General features: G+C 31.8%; 1 protein-coding gene across 1 annotated transcript; it reads left to right on the plus strand.

Moving 5' to 3' along the window:
- Positions 1-1,482: 1,482 nt before the first annotated feature.
- On the plus strand, positions 1,483-20,064 carry LOC143048728 (uncharacterized). The gene is made up of 12 exons (XM_076222587.1): positions 1,483-1,595; positions 2,275-2,986; positions 3,555-3,690; positions 3,949-4,029; positions 4,494-4,565; positions 7,390-7,728; positions 9,430-9,540; positions 10,719-10,898; positions 14,021-14,326; positions 15,489-15,728; positions 16,717-16,953; positions 19,375-20,064. Exons 2-11 carry the CDS (start codon positions 2,279-2,281, stop codon positions 16,824-16,826), a joined length of 2,283 nt encoding a protein of 760 aa, XP_076078702.1. The 5' UTR covers positions 1,483-1,595; positions 2,275-2,278; the 3' UTR covers positions 16,827-16,953; positions 19,375-20,064.
- The last annotated feature ends 367 nt before the right edge of the window (positions 20,065-20,431 follow it).

Below are 20,431 nucleotides of genomic sequence, written 5' to 3' on the forward strand. Positions count from 1 at the left end.
GATTTGTAGATATGACCATATCATTGATAATTCAAGTCAGCACAGAAGTGATTGCTACTGGACTGGTGATACCCTGGGGGAAAAGAAGTTCATGATCAGCTGACTCTTTATTGTGCATTTTATTTTTTTTTGTTACCTACGAAATCTTTAGTAGAAAATAGAAAAACCATCAAAGCAAAACTTATCACCAGAACAATATCTGCAAGACCAAAGTGTCAGTAACCTTTTTTAAAGGATTTTTTGTTCGGGATTATCTCAAAAATGGTGTATTTCAAATGAGACAATTTTCTAACGTATTCTACTGCAATTGAAAGTTCCTGAAATGAAAAATAAATGTGAACCAATTCAAACGATCAAACCGCTGCTAGTATTTTTTTTATAAAACAGGCAAAGGAAAATAACTGTGAACTGAAAGACAACAACTAATGACAACATCTGTTACACGACTACGTTAACCGTATATATATATTGTCTAGATTAAATTATTTTTAATAGAGATTAACTATCAAATCAAAAATAATCGGCAAAATAGTATCTACTCATAAATCAACATGAGTGAAATATTTAGTCGAATCCTAGTACCAGTTATTGGTTTTGACTGACAGTTGTTTCAATTAGTGTTCTGTTTTGTTAAAACTATAGTTGACAGAAAGATCAGGAGAATATGTAAAATCCTTGAAAGACAATTCTTATCCGTTTGTGTTTTCGCCTAAACTTTAGTAGAACGAATAAAATTGTAAACCACTAAAATTAACATGAAAAAATTTATCTATGAACAAAAGTAATGTTCTAAATCATCATCCGTAATATAAGTTATACTGTCATTTCTATAAAATAACTTTTTCAAAAGTATGGATTACCTTAGCTGTATTCGGCACAACTGTTTTTGAATTGTGATCCTTCATTCTTCAACTTTATATACTTGTTTTCACATTGTAATATTTTTGTTTTAGCGTCATTGATGAATCTTATGTAGACGAAACACGCGTCTGGCTTATCAAATTATCATTGGCCTTTAATGAATAATTTCCCAATGTTTGCTCTTATGTTACGTATGCTATAAATAATAGTTTTATCATTTTAACATGATCATCACATCAATGTTATGCAAACACCATATTTATGCAGGATCTGAGAAGTACGTTAGTAATCTTTCAACAGAGCAATCGGAAAAGTTGTATTGAGGAATTGATAATTTTCCTCGATTTTAAGGACTTTTGTTGAAGATTTATCAAGTAATTTGATAAACAGCACGCCTGACGGTATGCAATATAAGAATCTTATGAATGTTGAGAATGAAAGATATTAGAAGAAAGTTGTTACAATTTCAAAGCAATCCCCACCTGATCGATACTTTTTATTGACATTAAAAAGTACAAATGAACTTTCATTCACTTTGTGATTTTGTACCACACAAACTACACAATTGATAACAGTTCTATTTTGAGAATACCTGTACACATGCGCATCACTTGGATTATGGTAAAAATCAGAAAGGGAAAAGAAAACATGTTTATAACATGTTAAATCAATGCATCAAATTGAAAATGCAAATGATCAATTTACTTTAAAAGGATCCATGCAAGTTGAATAAGGTAATAGATCAAGTACTGTCACTTTTATCTGGGATATGCTCATACAGTTAATGTAATGTATTTATACAATCTATACATGATATCTTATTCCGGATTAATGTGTCAAATCAGACTGCACTTGACAATGAATTTCTACTTCCGCTTACATTTTTAATACAAAGTTGTATATACCCATCCCGATGCATGCCTTCAAGTTTAAAGTTATATTGGAATAAGATAATGAAGCATGGGAAGGTTTTAAACAACCTGACTTTATGCGTACTGTTGTGACATTGTTTTAACGATAAAATCATTAAACTAGGTCAGATATAATAAATATATCATCTACACTGGTAGATTCTAATGCGTGGTTTACAATTATATCTTCATTTAGAAAAAAAAGTACAAAGGAAAACTTATTATCTACGTACGGTAACAAGAATACGATTATTTGTAAATTTCTATAGGACCCAAATGACGTTTGATTTTTTATTTCTTAAAGAAAAAACAAAGTAGAAAAAAACCTGCGTAAAGAATTCATCATTCTATTTCAGCCCCCAAAAAGCAAGTGTTCATGATTCAAAATTTTCAATTTAATGTTGTTGTCATGGCAGCAGTGTATTGCTCTTTACTGCGATGTCTAGCGGAGATATTATTCGCTTCATGCAAATACTGTATTGTGTATTCCTTATATTTTTAGCAATATGAATATCGATATAGACAGAAAATTCCTTCAACTGTTTATGTTTGCACATAAACTTGCCTTGCCCGTAATCCGAACTTTTTTTGTCTACAATGTTTTGGATTGTACGGAATATAACAAAGATTTCACTGTTTATCTTGATATATGCAAACACACTTTATATCATTTGGCCGTGGATGTTAAATGCTGTCAGTGTGATTCAAACCTTATATTTACAAAAGCTACTTGTAGAATCACAATGACACAGTTTTCACAGATGTACACGATAGACCGGTCAAAATCAAAACACTATCGGAACAGAGGAAGTCAGTCAACTCAGTGCATGTGTGGTGTAACGGTTAAGAATACCTGTTCCTTACAAGACCTCGACCTTTCATTAATACATATAGTCTTAAAAAGTGCTTTGCAGGATCAAAAGCACAACAAATATGTCACATGGCTAAATATGATAATTAGACAAAGAAACGAATTATGTCATGTGGACAGTTTGACCAAGTGGACCGAAAGTGATATACAAACAATGTGGGGATATCTACAAGGTGCAGTTCTTGGTTTGGCTTCATGTATATCCCAAATACCTGATTATAAAGAATGCATTGAAATGCAGATTGACCTTTTGAAAGTTGCTGATTATGGGTTGACTGATATTCAACCAGTAATACAAACTATAAAAACGGAAATGCAGACGATAAAATCAGAATTAGCTAAGGTAGGTCGAAATCTTGTTTAGAACTGTGGATTAAAAACCCGTATTTTTTCGGTATGTTTTACGATAACAAATAGTATACGAATTGTTATTCTATATAGCTAGTTATAGGTTTGGTGTATGTCTTGTTTTGTTTTGTCTCGGATATACTTATATGGCAAGGTTTATGTATGCGCAAGTTTGATTTTTTTAAATTAAAATATACAATTATATCTGTTTTTAGTGTCAGCAAAACTGTAATTGACAAGATGAAAATTAATTATTTGCTTGTTTGATAAAGCCCGTTTAGGTTCAAATACTTTCAAACATTTCATTTAGTTTTTTTTCAATTTCAAAACACTTTTATCTCGAGTGGAATAGACGTAGTTTACATTGTATTCTAGAATTTCTTGGTGTTGTGTGCAACGATTGGTGTCACTCGATCGTTTGCTTGATATTTTTTTTACAATGAGGTGTAAAAATTTAAAGAGTTTGCTATTTAATTGTTGATCTAAAATTGTTTACACATTTTGAAAACTGTAACAGTTTAGAACACTAAGTCTTGCTTGTTTCCAATCGCCTTGTTTTGTAGTCTTTCGATCCTGAAGTTTTTGAAAACTTCCAACAGAAATGCGATGAAAACAAACAAGAAATCATTAATGCATTGGAAGAGGGACACAAAGAACAGGAACAACTTTTACATTTAATATACGATCAAGTCAAAAAAGGTAAAGTTGTTTTAATATGTCAAAAATCAGATGTATATAAAAAATAAAGTGATGTGGTAGGATTGGCGAAAGACATATATTCACTAGAATTCAAAAGAAAGTGGTTGTTTGCTTATTTTACAATATTATATTCAATCAAACTCAAAAATTCAGACTATTAATCGTGGCATTATTGTGGTGTAATCCAATCAAATTAACGTCACAAAAACTACCGCATTTATTATTTAACATTTTCTATAACAATACTTCTTTTTACAGGAAACATGACGCACCATAAAAATGCTATTGAGTTTGATATAAAATGGTCTTCAGAACAAGCAACGAATGAGAATGAAAAAGGTAAATGATGAGACAAAATTTTCTATCTATAGAGATCGTACTAACCAAAATGTATATGAAAACATATATGCTGCACTAAAGTCTTTAACAGTAAACATATTTAAAGACCTTGCAATGTATGTATCTCTTTTATTTGGTTGGATTCGTGATGATCAGTCTTTAGTTTTCCATGTTATTCGATTTACTTTTTTTACAAAGGTGTTGTTAATGATACTTGTGCTATTTCTTTGTCACTTTGGTATCTTCAGTCTCTAGACATAGGCATAGAATCACTGACAACGTTTTTGATCCTAGCTTCAAAAACGGAACAATCTATATTTTCTCATGTATGCTTTATCAATAGAAACGCATACATAATAAAAAAGTTTATTGAAGTTATAAAGTAAAAAGAAAACAAAAAACAAAAAAAGAATCCTAGATGAAATGTTGATATGATAAAGATATTGGCATATATTATGTTTCAGAGATCCACGCCAGCGCCTGCAAAGGGACGAACGATACAACAAAATGCTTTAACCTTGGAATAGAAGGCATAGGTATTTACGATTGTTTTTAAATAAGACAAAAACAAAGAAGAAAGAACAAATAAGAGAAACTTCTCAAATCACTTATTTTAACGTTCATATACAAAAAAGCGGTATTTTTTTAAAATTTGTAAAGTATTTAGTTTATTGAATTGAATCAAAGATGAATCATAGATAATGGTAGAGTGAGGTAAATAGAGTAGAACGTACATAGTTACCAGCCTTAACATGGTAAATAACAAACAAGTAATTCCCTTTTCTATCCCAATCACAATTTTCAATCTTAAACGAATACGAAATAAAAATGAGAATAGAAATGGGGATGTGTCAAAGAAAAAACAACCCTACCAAAAAAGCAAATAACAGTCGAAGGCCACCAATTGGTCTTTAATGCAACGAGAAAATCCCGCACTCGACGGCGTGCTGTTGCTTTCCTCTAAATACAAATGTATACTAGTTACGTGATACTGGGCGTCATTCTTAACACCGAATTATTTACAAGAGCAGAAAATTAAAAATTACACAAGACTTACAAAGGTTAGAGGCTCAAGACTTGGAAAGTCGCAAAAATTATGTTTTTTTTAGATAGCAACCCCTTAATCTCTAGCTAATGTAGAAAAAACCAAACACACAACAATACACACAGTAAAACTCATAAGTCCGAGTCCGATGTCAGAATAGGTACCAAAAGAAACTTAACAAAATGACAATGATACATGAATTAACAAAGGACTGCTAGCAATTACTGACATGCCAGCTCAAGACTTCAATTGAAATAAGTCCTTTTGTATATATAACATTAATTTATCAATGATGTCAATAATTGTTCGCAAGACGTACTTATTGAACAGGTTAAAGATAAAACAACTGCATCATCGAATGGTTAACTGCAATCAGATTTATATACTTGTTGACACTTAACCATACAGTAAAAATCACACTTTGTAGATAGCTGTTCAGGATGTGTGTACCTTTTTTTTTTTATACCAAAACATTAGAAAGCCTGTACTGTACGGAGAAGCGAGAAAAAATAAAAATATGTGGTTGTAATAAACATGGTAAAAACAATGAGAGGGTTGACAATGTTTTTTTTGCTGCCTTAAGTTCCTTAATTGCACATACTTTCCAAAATAAATGACTTTAAACTCATTTGATGAAATGATGGGGGATTCAGACTTGTTTATTACGGTGACACATTTAAGTACAAATACAGTATCTTTTTTCTTATAGAACTAAATAACCATACCTTAAACATTCTTCTAGGTGTAAGTACTTCTCACACTCACATAAAGTGTGTCATGCAAATTTCTGATCTATAGGTTTAATACCATTAAATCATAGTACGTGTCACCCGGTTTCTTGCGACGAAAGGTTAAAAAAAATATTCCTTTGCATTTGACAGTTTTGTATTGCAGTAAACAAATTCTGTGTCATAAATTATATATCTTGTGAGTTTCCAAGCATCATTATTTTTATTAAGTGTTTTTTTACACAGACACGTTAACTTTTATTTCTGTAGAAGTCGCTCTTCACTATACTACTACCTGTCGATACATTTATGTTTGGCATTGCACAAGTCATGTCTTCTTTGACTATTAATGACGTTAAAATACTAAATCCTTGTGATTTATTTTAGTCGATTTTAGTCTCTGATGCATGATTTTTTTACTATTAATTGGTTTTGGCTTTTAACTAGCTGTCAGTAACTGCGAGTACTCTCAAATCGTATTTTCTTGTTTATTCGACCTGTTGATACGGTTTATAATGCTTTTTTTTGCTATTTTTTATTTATATGGATCTTGTCTGTACACCAGCTTTGATTATTTGTAATATCTTCAATTTTTTCACTTATTCTTACAACATTTGAATAAACTTCAAGATTATAAAAAAACGTTTTTTTTCTAAAGTGAACATTGATTGGTTAAATATTTCTCAGTGATGTCCTGTGTTTGAATTTGGTTGTTAGCTTTTTGGTCATGAATGTTTGTCTCTAATATTTAATTAACTGTGCATTTGTATTCAGATATCGCAGATCAAATTTATTCGTTCATTGTGTAATCATACGTTGTTTGATTGAGTTAAGTCTGCCAATTGATATTTTATCGTATGTTTTTCTATGTTGTGATGTTATGCTATTGTTTCAGAAAAAGGGAGAAGGTTTGGATCCATTAAAACGTTTAATCCCGCTGCAAAAGTTTGCACCTGTCCTAAGTCAGGAATCTGATGTACAGTAGTCGTTTTTTTATGTAATATATACGTGTTTCTCGTTTCTCGTTTTGTTTATATAGATTAGACCGTTGGTTTTCCCCAATGGTTTTACACTAGTAATTTTGGGGCCCTTTATAGCTTAATGTTCGGTGTGAGCCAAGGCTCCGTGTTGAAGGCCGTACTTTAACCTATAATGGTTTAATTTTTAAATTGTTATTTTGATGGAGAGTTGTCTCATTGGCACTCACACCACATCTTCCTATATCTATTTAGAATATATTAAAAACTTTTAAATAAGGTTACATGGTTAGTAAAGCTTATACAGGTGACAATTGGGTTAGAGAACTTTTTCTTCTATGCAACGAATTGTTATGTGAAATTTTGTCTATAGTTTACATGACATAATACAACTTTACTCATGCCAAGTATATCTTTATTTGAAACAAAGATAAATTCTGAACACTTCTTTGAAAATTGCTTATTTAATAAAAGACTAATAGGATAATTTATACGGTGATGTCTTTTTGATATCATAAAGCTAATTCTTAAAATTTCATTAATTCATTCACAATTAACGAAATGAACAAACGTTGTATAAATGAGACGAAACATTTCTTTTTTATTTCAGATTGCCCAAAACGTTGCTTAGAATGGACAATAAATACACACGGCATTTTAGAGGAAGAACGAGAAAAAATAATTCAAACTTTACAGAAGTCCATTGAAACGACCTTACACAGTACTGTTGAAACCGTGAATATGTGGTCTCCATATAAAATAGAGGTTGTCAAACGTGGTTCTATCACGATTGGAACATCCGTCCCTGGCAATTATCTACAGAACGAAGAGGAATTTAAAGTTTCCATTCGACAATTTCTGGATATGTTTGTTGACATATGCGGCATCAATACGAGTGTACCGTTAGTTGTCAAGGTCAATATCAATATATTGAGCAAAGAGCCTGTAGGTATGTAAGCTATGGATCTAATCATTATACTATAACAAACAACATGATTTCAGCTTCCCAATTATGAGTTTTCTATTTAGTGTAGAAATATTTCAAAAGCACTCTACAAATGCAGCAAACGTATCGAAGTTGATACGATACGATACTCTAGAGATTCTATTGCCTATTATGATTTCCATTGAGATAGGGCTGTTGCTGTACAGGAAGCTATATAACTAACGGTTTCAAAGTAAATTTGAAGTCATCTCTTTGAAAATTAACGATCGCCATCCCACGTTAGTTGATCTTTTTGGACTATTTGAACTGACTACAGATGTGGTCCAATCATCGTTCCCTCTAATGAGACATTTTAGAAAAATCGGGTGTAACATGAGAAGAAGGATATGTTTGTTGTGTTTTGTAGAATGTTATTTGTCTTTTGGTTGTTTTGTTTTTTCTAGGAGTTTGATTACTAGTATCCATTTGGTAACATCCGACTTTTTTGTGATTTAAGGTGGCTCCTGGGTATAAATCTTTTTTTTTCTAATATAGGATTTCCCTATATTTTTTTATAAATGAACTTTAGCATATACTTAAAAGGAAAATGAAATAAAAAAATGGAGTCACCGTTCATTTAAGTGCACAATCTGCCTCTGGAAGAAGCATACATTTTTGTTAATGTCCTTTTATTCTGTTGAGCTAATAGGAGAAATACAGGTAATATCGAAATAATAAAATAACCTAATCACAGAAATCGCTTAAATTTTACAATTATTTAGTTTATGTACAGCTTATTTGAAAACAATAATAAAAATATAGGTCACCGATGAGTTAAAAAAGATATTTCAAATTGAATGCCAAAAATGGCATTTTTGCACCAAAGGGAGATAATTTGGAGCTTTTTCAATGATATAAACATTTTAAAAGTCATCTGGGGTCAAACCAAATCGTTTTTTTGGGTTGATTTTTGTACTATATCATAAAGTAATAACTAATAGTGTAATAAATAAAATTTGTAATGAAAAAATAAAGGTTAAATTTTTTGCTGAAATTTTTGTACCCACGATCCACCTTAACACTCATTTCAAGTTGGGTGAGCGGGTTTCTTGTTCGAATATGGGTGTGTTTGTACAATATAATTTTTTATACAGATTTGTACGGTTTTGCTCCAAGTTGAAGGCTGTATGATGATCCATAGATACTAACACCTGCGTCATGTAAACATTTATGAATAGTTGTCTCGTTGGCAATCTAACATATACATCTCGTTAAAATATGTAATGAATATGTTGTTGAGAAATCATTTGTCTCGCTTTATCTATGTATGTGCCTGTCCCAAGCCAGGAGCCTGTAATTCAGTGGTTGTCGTTTGTTTATATGTTACATATTTGTTTTTCGTTCATTTTTTTACATAAATAAGGCCGTTAGTTTTCTCGTTTGAATTGTTTTACATTGTCTTATCGGGGCCTATATAGCTGATTATGCGGTATGGGCTTTACTCATTGTTGAAGGCCGTACGGTGACCTATAGTTGTTAATGTCTGTGTCATTTTGGTCTTTTGTGGATAGTTGTCTCATTGGCAATCATACCACATCTTCTTTTGTTATATTATCTAATTTGTTAAAAAGCTTGTAGTCAATATTTTAAACTAGTTTAATAAATCAACTATATACTCATTCGTTCGTTATTCTTGTTGTTAACTATTTTTTGTATTGTTGTTAGATTGGACAGAGTACAAGATTAATAATGAAGCAGATATTGAATGTGTTCATCAAGTTCTATCCACAAGTGATGTGTGTGATAAAGCAGTGCAAACAATTGCAGACGACAAGGGTGAGAATTATAAAGGCATATTCACACTGTAACAGGTCGTTGTCGAGTAGTTCGAGTTGTAAATTGTGCGAATGATCACTTATTTTTTTTACGCTTTAATGTTTTGGTAGCCATACATATGTAAGCAATTTCATCTCAGATATGTTTACTATCAATAGCTTAAAGATATATTTAATTAAATATTATACACCTATTGACTGGGTGTGAGGGTAATAGCAAGTTTGTTCTCCCTGAGATACCAACTGTTGCTCGAGGCAAAGCCGAGAGCAATTGTTGGTATGCGAAGGCACAACAAACTTGCTATTACCCGCACAACCAACCATTAGGTGTTTTATTATACTGAACAACACAGTCATTAAGTGTTTTTATATACCAAATTAACAATTTTTTTAAAAGTGTACATATATCATCTGAGAGAAAAGAAAAAATGTCACATAACTTGAAATGCACAAGATGAACTACACGTTGTTTGTTTTTATAGTTCTTCTTGTATTTATAAATAGTTCATTAATTGCAACCAAGACTAGAAATACTTGTGTTAAATTTTCCGTGCATATGATAAATTTAAGCTAAAGTACACCAAACGCAAATTCACTTTTAGAATACGCCGACCGAACCCATATTATGAATAAGGTACTATATTTTTGATCTTTAAAAAATGCGCGCGAAGATTGTTCTCTTTTATAATTGCTTCTTGTAAGTGAACTTACAATCGACACAAACAGATTATACCGTTTACAATATTAGAGTTTGACGTTGCCAAGCAAAATAGTCAATGACATCATTATTGTTCAATGAAAAATAAGCATGAAAAAGCACGGGAAAGATGGTTATGAAACTATTAACCGGGGTAATAGTCTTTGAAACTATTGACTGGCAAGTAGTCTGTGGAATGAAACAGCACAACTGTTTCATTATTTTTTATATAGAAAAAACATACTGAGGTATAATAATACTTTATGTTTATGATACCATACGAATGTGAATTGCTGAATGACCCTTTCATAGTGGTAGACAAAGAACTGAACGTTGATATATTTTATTAAAATGATCGAAGGATTTAACACTATTTTTTATTATCTTATACATTGCATACTAATTAAAATTGATAAAGATTAACGTTCTGTTCAATTCACTCCACAAGTGTTATGGTTATCTTTTTATTTGGTATATTTAAGATCTGATTACTCCAGTTGCGACAAAGATGTTAAAAGTTACAAAGTTGCCCAAAGAAGCGAGTGAAGACAGTATAAGATTTTTCTTAGAAAACAAAAGGAAATATGGCGGTGGAGAAGTCAGTGAAGTAAAGCTTGATAGAAGTACAGCATCCGCCATCGTTACTTTTAATGAGAATGGAGGTATTATTCGTTATAAATGATTACAAAATATATTTAAAATGCTGTTTGTGTATTTACGAATGATGTCAAATCAGTAAAACCTTCGTTATCAAACTGTCAGATAAATCTATAATACTAAAATAACAAGGTCCAATTTGTCAGCCGTCATCGGGTAAAAACGACAAATCAAAGAATTCAACTTTATATATAGCTTATATATGACAATGGTGTAGATTAATAATAAAACCACTCCAGACCCTTTTGTTTTCCACATAATTAGTATTGCCAATAATTAACAAGTTCAGGGTCGAATCCGATACCGATACCAATAGTATATTCACCTGTTACCTATAACCTTATCTGTACGTTCCGCATCTGACAGGCGCACCACCAAACGGTGTATTTAGGATTTTGCTATATACACGGGTCATAATCACAGTGCTGACACTACTAAATTCAATCATTGTATTTGTTAGCGGGCATGACGCTTAACAGCGAATCACAGAATTCAACTTTATTAATAACTTATATAGGACAATGCTGTTGATTAAATACTCCATTCCAGGACCTTTTGTTTTCCAAATAATTAATATTACCAATAATTGATAAGTTCCAGGTCGACGGGTTCAAACAGAAAGATTTGAAAGCAGAGAAAACTGTGTATCTTATAATCGGCATGACTTTATCAGATGACAATACCAATACCAAAATAAGGCTTACACATAGTTATATACTTTAATTCAGTCACGAACCCGCGATATCACGGGTGTGTTCTAGTGGAAATTAAAGTTATAAAATCAGCTCCCTTCGCATTTGTTTCTCTCATACGCTTATCATTTGAAAGTAATTTTAAAATCATGCTACCTTTGATAACTAATAACTTCTTAGATAATAAATTATTGTCAATTCTTTCACATTTAGTATATAACAACATAATTAACTTTACTTAGAGTTATGCAAATATGTTGAAGACACATGCATTTAAGATACAATGGTGCAAAAAAAAGTCAGCATGTTCAACATGAACGTTAATGTTGTTTTGAGTAGTAATGAGGAAAAAAAATAATATCGGAACATGTTATTAGATTGTAAATAACTTGTCATGATATATGCATTCTGAAATACGACATAATAATCCTAGAACATCAACAGAACAAATATAAAGCTGTCATACTATAAATGTATTTAAACGATTAAAAACTATTTCAAAATGAGTCTGTGTTTTGAAATAATTGTACGGTTAATTTTGTATTGGTTTGATAAATTTTCTCACTATAATATTAAATATGCTTAAAATAGAACAGATAAAAGTGTCTCATATCTTTTGAATATTTATTTTGTTTTTATTTGTGGTGGTCTAAAGAACATAACAGATTAGTCCAAGCAATTTCTGTTGTCTGGCAACACTTTAAAATCAGTTTGCTTTGCTACAACGTATTAACCGATTAGGAAATATGATATGCTAGTTAATGCATAGAACTATCCACAAGAGTCCAAATAACAGGAATGCAAGCTACTATAAGGAACCATAGGGTCTTTAACAATGAACAAAACCAATACCGTAAAGTCAGCTATACAGGCTGTTATCTTCATAGTTTTCGACAAACACATAAACAAAAAACAGATATGCCAGACCAAATTTATCGCCTACAACTGAGCAACATGCTCCTGATAAAGGCCATGCATATAAACAAAAATGTGGCGGTGTAAACCATGTTTATGGTGATTCAATCATCTATAAAATCGAAGAGAGTAATGTAACAATACAACATCATATGTTTGTGTGTGCACATAAGTAGCATATATTTTTCTATTATGTTAAATGTGTATATTAGATATTTACCTTGTACATGTTGTATAGAGAGATCTAAAGGCTGTGCCTTTTGCTTAATCCTTTTCATATCTTAATGACACCAAAAGATCAATGTAGGATAAACAAAAAAGTAATTCAAATAGTTTGGGAGTATGGGTTTTTGTTAATCTGACATAGGGCTGTTGCTGTAAAGGAAGCTATCTAACTAACGGTTTCAAAGTGAATTTGAAGTCATCCCTTTGAAAATTTAACGATCGCCATTCCACGTAAGTTGATCTTTTTGAACTATCTGAACTGACGACAGATGTGGTCCAATCATCGTTCCCCCTAATGAGACAATAAAACTAAGGAATTTCTTATCCCACGCATAGATTACCTTAACCGTATTTGGCACAACTTTTTGGAATTTTGAATCCTCAATGCTTTTCAACTTTGTACTTGTTTGGCTTAATAAATATTTTGATATGAGCGTCACTGATGAGTCTTATGTAGACGAAACGCGCGTCTGGCGTACTAAATTATAATCCTGGTACCTTTGATAAATATATAGAGTTTCATATTTATCCATGCCAATAGACGACAGATGAAAATTGCAGAATCCATGCTGACTGTAGTGTTTATAAAATTATAATTAAACTGCCTTTTAATGCATACTTAAAATAAACATCACTTTTTTCCAATAGTTTTTAAAAGTAAGGTCGTTTTGATAAATTAAGCGTTTGCAAAAGTACGAGTTATTCGAAATACTAAGTATTTTTTTCTTCCCAGGCATAGATCACCTTGCCGTAAGTTTTCGAAATTTTCGGTACTCTATTTTGATCTAAGCGTCACTGATGAGTCTTATGTAGACTAAACGCACGTTTGGCGTATCACATTATTAGCCTGGAACCTTTGATAATTAACTTCACCACTAGGTCGATGCCACTGCTGATGGATGATTCGTCCTCGAGGGTATCACCAGCCCAGTAGTCAGCACTTCGGTGTTGACATCAATATCAACTGTATGTGGAGTATGAACTATTCGAAATACAAAGGATATTGTTTTATCCCCTGCCTAGATTAACCTATCCCTATTTGGCACACGTTTTGGAACTTTTGGTCCTAAATTCTATACAACTTTATTCCCATTCGGCTTTCTAACTATTTTGATCTTAGGTCACAGATGAGTCTTATGTTGATGAAACGCCATACCATAAAGTAAGCTATAAAAGGGCCCACATGCAAATATGTAAATCAATTCAAACGAGGCAAGCAATCGACGTATTTGTGTAAACAGTGCATGGTTATGAGGTTAACTATGTTTATCAATTTATCAATTGTTTTTATTCAGCTGTTGGCACAGTATTGAAAAAAATACCTATAATGTTCTATGGTGAAATTGTTGATGTTGAGGCTTTTTTTCCAAATAAAATGACCGATGGTGAAAAACATGAAGAGCAGTATCAATCTGGACACAGAAATACAATTGAACCAGAAACCACGCATGCTGTGGAAGTGACGGGAATGCATGCAAATACAACACAGAATAGTATATCTGGTTACTTTGCGTCAAGAAAGGGAGCTAATGGTAACATCCTGAATATAGAATTTTGCAATGACAGGAACATGTATATTATTACATTTGAAAATGAAGAAGGTATATATTGTACTTTGATTTTATACAAAAAGTATAAGAACATAAAGGAACAACAATTCTTGCCAACTACACCATGATACTCTTAGGTTCGTTTGCATGCCAGAATAAATCGTTTGATTTACTAGAATTTTTTTTATGATTTATATGTTTAAATATTACAGTTCTTGTCCATTCACTTTTAATGTGTTTTGTCATTTGATTTTGCCATGAGATTTGGGACTTTCCGCTTTGATTTTCCTCTGAGTTTAGTTTTTTTTTTTTGTGATTTTACTTTTTAATTTGTTCTGATGTCCTGCAAAATTGATAACGTCTGTATATTATCATTTTTTGTTTAAAAGGGTGGACTGATGTTCAGGGGTCATATACGAACTAAGAATAGAATAGAAATAAGAACTGTAATAAGAAAGTCATTATTTATAAGTCAGATATGAAATTTTTTATAAAAAAACCTTCATGACCTATTGGGACAATATTTTTTTATTCTTTGAAATTTGCGCTTTGACATTTCTAGACTACTAACAGACTAAAAGACTAAAGTTGTCGTGTTGTCTATCTGGGAGCACTTGTGCAAGACTAAATCTTTAATTTCCCTTTTTTTTACCTTTCGAATTGACAGATGACGTTTATCTAAGCATTATAATTCACTTCTATCATGCTTTATTATCATGCTTAATTCACCTTTACTAAAAAATGTGTTGCACACAGGATCCAGGATGGAAGACTGTATATTGTAAGGCATGGTCAAAGCGTAGTTCAACTAAGGCACCCTTTAAAATGTTGAAACATATTATTTCCGCTCTCTTACTGTCAAAAACAGCTTGCAGACGATTTGAAATTAGGCATGTGCAAGTATGTTAAGCACAAGGGAAAAATACAACCTTCATCGAAAGTCAACGTCATAAGTTTAGTTTCTTAGAAAATTAAATACCTTTTATACTTTATAAAACTCCAGTTTTTACATATTTATTCTATGGTCCTTTATTTCTAAATCATCATAAATTGTTACGGTCACTCACTTGTTATAAAAGAAAAATGTTCAAAATCACAACACAGAGGATATTTTGAGGATAATGACTTATATAATTCATTTACATGATTGAATTTTATAATATATAATTTTTATGCAAATACAGCGAACCATTGTTCTATAATTTTTCTTTAGCTGTTCAAAGAGTTTTGGACAAGAATCACATAATTGATGGTGTAAAACTTCAAGTACAAAGACATTTTCCAGTACGATTTTATTCGAATAAAATTTTGGTTGAAGGGTTTACTTCACAGACCACAACATATGATATTATCAATTTCATAGAAGCTACAACAAAACTTGATGTGCGTAATTTAAAAGTTGTAGAGAAAGATACAAAGAACGCAATTGTTACATTTGAAGACAAGTTAATAGGTTCGTTTTTTTATTATTATTATTGATATCTCTTTTAGATATTAACAATCGACTATTGTTTATGCACCATTTGAACATGTGATCTATTTCATCTCTTCAGCTGTTTGTTGCAATGCATATATTGGTAAAATGTATGATAACATGAAAAAGAACCGTAAACTATTCCAAAACCAGAGAGATTTTTTGTTTGCAAAGTAGCTATATATAGTATACCGCTGTTGAAAAGTCATAAGTTGATTGTTAGAAAACAAATCTGTGATACAAACTAAAACTGAGGGAAAAGAAAATCCCCAAAAAGTGAACTCCGAGGAAAATTCAACATGGAAAAATTAAAAGTTCAAACACATCACACAGACGGATTACAACTGTCATATTGTTGACTTGGGACAGACATTTTCTTATGTAGGAACACATTAACTATTAACAGAAAAAAACGAAATAAAAGAAACACTGAAGTGCAACCAAAAAAAAAACCGACAATGCAACGAACTATAAGATAACAGCTGCCATTTTCCTGGCTTAGTCTGGGTTACATATAATGATGTCGATGAAGATCTTTGATTGTCTCTATGACGTGATTATATACCGAATTAGTTAAACTAAACCAAGGAACAAACTAATCGTAACCATATTTGAATTCAAACAATATGCCATGTATAGAATGTAAAAATATCAATGGTTTTGATCTTGAGTATTTCTTTAGTTGTCACTATTGATTCATTTATTTCCGTTTCTGCACACTTTTTGATTAATATTTGATTTGTGGATATTTCAATGTCCGTGTGCTATTTTTAAGAAACTCTGCCTCATTGAACATTGGAATTTCGGGTTTACCTTTACCAACGAAATCCACGACTACTGTTATCCCATGCAGTGTTATGCATCAATATTAGTATACAAGATGAACAATTAATTACATGGTTTGTTTAAAGTAAATTTAAGAAAATTTTGAAACAATTAAGTTCGTCTTAATTGTTCTATTATACAGATATTGAAGAATTGAAATTACTTTGTGATAAAAAATCATTTGATGGAGTTTACCCAATAATTCAACCCGTGATTGTTTCAAACTGCATACTAGTGCAAGGGTTCAGTTAAAAGACAAAATAATGTGATCTCGAATATTATTTTGACACCAAAAGAAAAGCTGGAGTAGAAGGTGTCACCTCTATCAACATGAACCAAGAAGCTGGTTATTGTATTATATGTTTTGAGAATACTGAGGGTAATTATATATATTGCTTAAGACCGAACAAGCACTATTTTGTCAAGGACCTTCGGAATACCATAGGCAAGGTACTCAATTGTCATTTTTTTTTCAATTTATGGGTTTGACTGTCCCTTTGGTATATTTCCTCCCTCTTTTGTACACCCCGATTTTAATATACACAGTCCTTTCAGTAGCAGAATCTGTGACAAACGAAACATTTTATCAATTACTCCCACCTTAGTAGCAATATATCAACTTCACCTGAATATTGGATATACATTTCCTATCTTGTTTGGTATTCAAAACCTTGCAGCTGCTACTTAGACTTTGTAAAACGTCATCAGTGTCTGAAGTTAATGAACTGGGTATATGTCAAAGAACGTCTATCATTTTTCTAAAAAACGTTTGACAGGTACCAATTGCTAGAACTCGTTGATAAATATGTCGTATACACTTTACAAATAATACACGATGACCTTGAAGTATTCTTGGTATTGACGTTATCATTTTATTAACGTGTTATATTATTCTCTTTTTTTAATAAACTTTTAGTGGTTAACCTTTTCGTGGTGATTTTCATTTGACGTGACTCGGTAGATTGCATCCCGTCATTCTGTTATTGTGCTCATGAGACTTATGTAGAAGAAAACGCGCATCTGGCGCAAACACATAATTTCAATCCTGGTATCTATGATGATTTTATGGTAAATTTTTTGTATTCATGTTTTTCGTATTTGCTGATGTGCTTTGTCTACATGCCTTTTTGTATTTTTATATACTTGTTTGTTTATAAAGTGTTTAAGATAATTACTCATTGTTGACTGTTGTTCCCCTATTCTGAAATGTTTACCTATTGTGTATGTTTGTTTTGTTTACACATCGTTGTCATGCAACTACTAGGTTTAGCTTGCTACAAGAAAATGCATGTACCAAGTCAGGAATATGGCAGTTGTTATCCATTCAAAGTCCAATATTTTTATTTTTTTGCTTTTTGTTAATTTATATGAAACAGTATGTCCTAAATTGAAACTTATCTTTTAAAATTGCTTTAAAAGCCGTACTTTTTGGATGTTTGTGTTCTCAATGCTCTTCAACTTTTTACTTGTTTGACTTTATAACTATTTTGATCTGAACGTCACTGATGAGACTTATGTAGACAAAACGCGCGTCTGACGTAATAAATTATAATCTTGGTACTTTTTATATCAATTTACACCACTGGATGGATGACACTGCTGGTGGTGGACTCGAGGGAAGTTAACAAAAAAGAAATGTTAATAGTGGAAAAAAATCTCATATTGGCCCCTATGATTATCAACATGCAGTTGTCTTTGTTCTTTCATACATTTCTACCAATGGAAAAAAAACAAAGATAGAATTAGTTAAAGCAGAAGTCATTATAGAAGTTTGTCTCTGTAATACTCTGATCGACAACCACTAGTTCGGACCTTATTAATGCTTCAAACAATTCGTTTTAAACTGTTTGTAAGTGCTGAGACTGTTAAGATATGACCTCTTTCGAAAAAAAAACATCTCGACAAAACACTAAAATGATAAAAGGTATATTTTATATAAGTACAACCATACAAAGCGCAAACACTCTTATACCTTACATAGAAAGTGATCCCCAGGAAACTTGTTCCACAGATGACAACGAAAATGTTCAAATTGTCGTGGCGACACACGCGTTCTTTTTTCCCTAGATGCAACCTACCAATTTTAAGTTATCACCGGATTTGTACTATCATGAGCAACACGTGTGGATCAGGATATACTTTCTTTTCCTGAGCATATGAGGCCAACAAAGGTTCTAGTGGGATTCTTATTACTCAGTTGTTAGCCTTCTACGTTGTGTTTTATATACTGTTGTTTGTCTGTTGGTAGTTTTCGTTTTAAGCCAAGGCCTTGACAGTTTACTTTCGACTTATAAGTTTGAATATCCTTTTAGTATCTTTTAACTCTCTCTTTGATGTATGATTGTAAGTCGTTTATTGTCACTAAATAAGTACATATTTTTGATTAGGGACCAACTGAAGCACTCCTTCGGGTTTCGGATCTCGCTGTGTTGGAGACCCGTTATTGATTGGCAGTTGTTTCTGCTCTCTGGTCAGGTTCTTGTCCTTTTGACACGTTCTCCATTTTCATTCTCCATTTCATTAGATTATTTACTTCAATTCGGTTGTTTTAATACTAATAAAACTCAGAAGAAAGACGGGACATATTTTTTTCCTGAAAACTTAAATGATTTGGTATTCAATTTATTTTTCACCAGTTGCAGTGATCTTCATCAGATTTTAGGTTTTAAATTTTGTAAAGAGTATTTCAACTACATAAACTTTGCTTTATGTATTTTTATTATGTTTTTTGACCTTAGAAAATATATTTGACATATGCTTGTAACGCTTCTTAATGATATATTTTTTTAATCTATTGTAGAACCTGTTATAGCCTGCGCAAGATCTCATGAAATTGACAACATAAAATTGAAGGTACAGGTCTTTTATGAATGTCTCGGAACCTCAACAGAAAGCAGTGTTAGTCAGGAGTCAGCCTTAACGGTGGCACCACTTATAGTAACAAAATATGACGAAAACAAAGTTTACTTCTTAAAATATTCACTACCATATACTGAGGAACTAGAAAATAGGTTACAAAAATGTTTTGCACATATGATTCTTCCACTTTCCCCAAAAGATAACAGAATTATCATAGAATGTACGTTGAATGAAGAAAAGCGTCAGTATAATAAACTCGGCAGATCATGGAGTGAAAACGTGAAGACAACTCTGTCTACATTTATGAATGATATAGACGTCGAGGAACATACTGTTTTGCGAAATAATTGGAGTGCTGTCATGATAAAAATTTCGAAAATTTTCCCAAATCCTTCGTTCATTATCAATCCTATACCATCACTTTCAAAAATTATAATTGTTGGTCATACATCACAGGTAAAGGTGTTTTCTACTAAAGTCAAACAAATAATAAATAAATTGTCACCAGAGAAATCTATTGATTTAAAAAAATGAAGGCTGTAAGGAGCCAAAACTGGTTTGAGCAATTATTTGTTATAAATGTAATGATTATTTGAGTTATGGATATTAAATTCTATTAAACTGTTGTAAACATTTCCAATTTTTTGTATAACTGTTTTCGAGCGTCACTGATGATTCTTTTGTAGTCTTTTGTAGACGAAACTCACGTTTGGCGTACAAAATGTTAACCCTGGTTTCTATGATGAGTTTATTTACAATCACTGGGTCGATGCTACTGCTGGTAAAGGGTATCACCAGCCCATTAATCAGCACTTCTATGTTGACATTATTTATCATTAACATAATCATTATAATTTTTCTGAAACATCAAAAGAAGGTCAACACAATGAATTTATTCCAAAGCTGCATTTGGCAAAACCGTTCGAAATTGCAACTTCGTCCTTTTTTGGCGTTTTGTACTTTATGTGTTAGCGCGTCACCTATGAGTCTAACTGACT

This window comes from Mytilus galloprovincialis, chromosome 10 (assembly GCF_965363235.1).
Source record: "Mytilus galloprovincialis chromosome 10, xbMytGall1.hap1.1, whole genome shotgun sequence".
Classification (NCBI taxonomy): domain Eukaryota; kingdom Metazoa; phylum Mollusca; class Bivalvia; order Mytilida; family Mytilidae; genus Mytilus; species Mytilus galloprovincialis.

Bases quoted from the DNA above. Each gene is read 5' to 3' on its own strand.
- LOC143048728 (XM_076222587.1), top strand. From the start codon at position 2,279: ATGAATATCGATATAGACAGAAAATTCCTTCAACTGTTTATGTTTGCA. The intron at 4,030-4,493 runs GTAAATGATGAG...ATTATGTTTCAG, and splicing joins AACGAATGAGAATGAAAAAG to AGATCCACGCCAGCGCCTGC. The intron at 4,566-7,389 runs GTATTTACGATT...TTTTTATTTCAG, and splicing joins CCTTGGAATAGAAGGCATAG to ATTGCCCAAAACGTTGCTTA.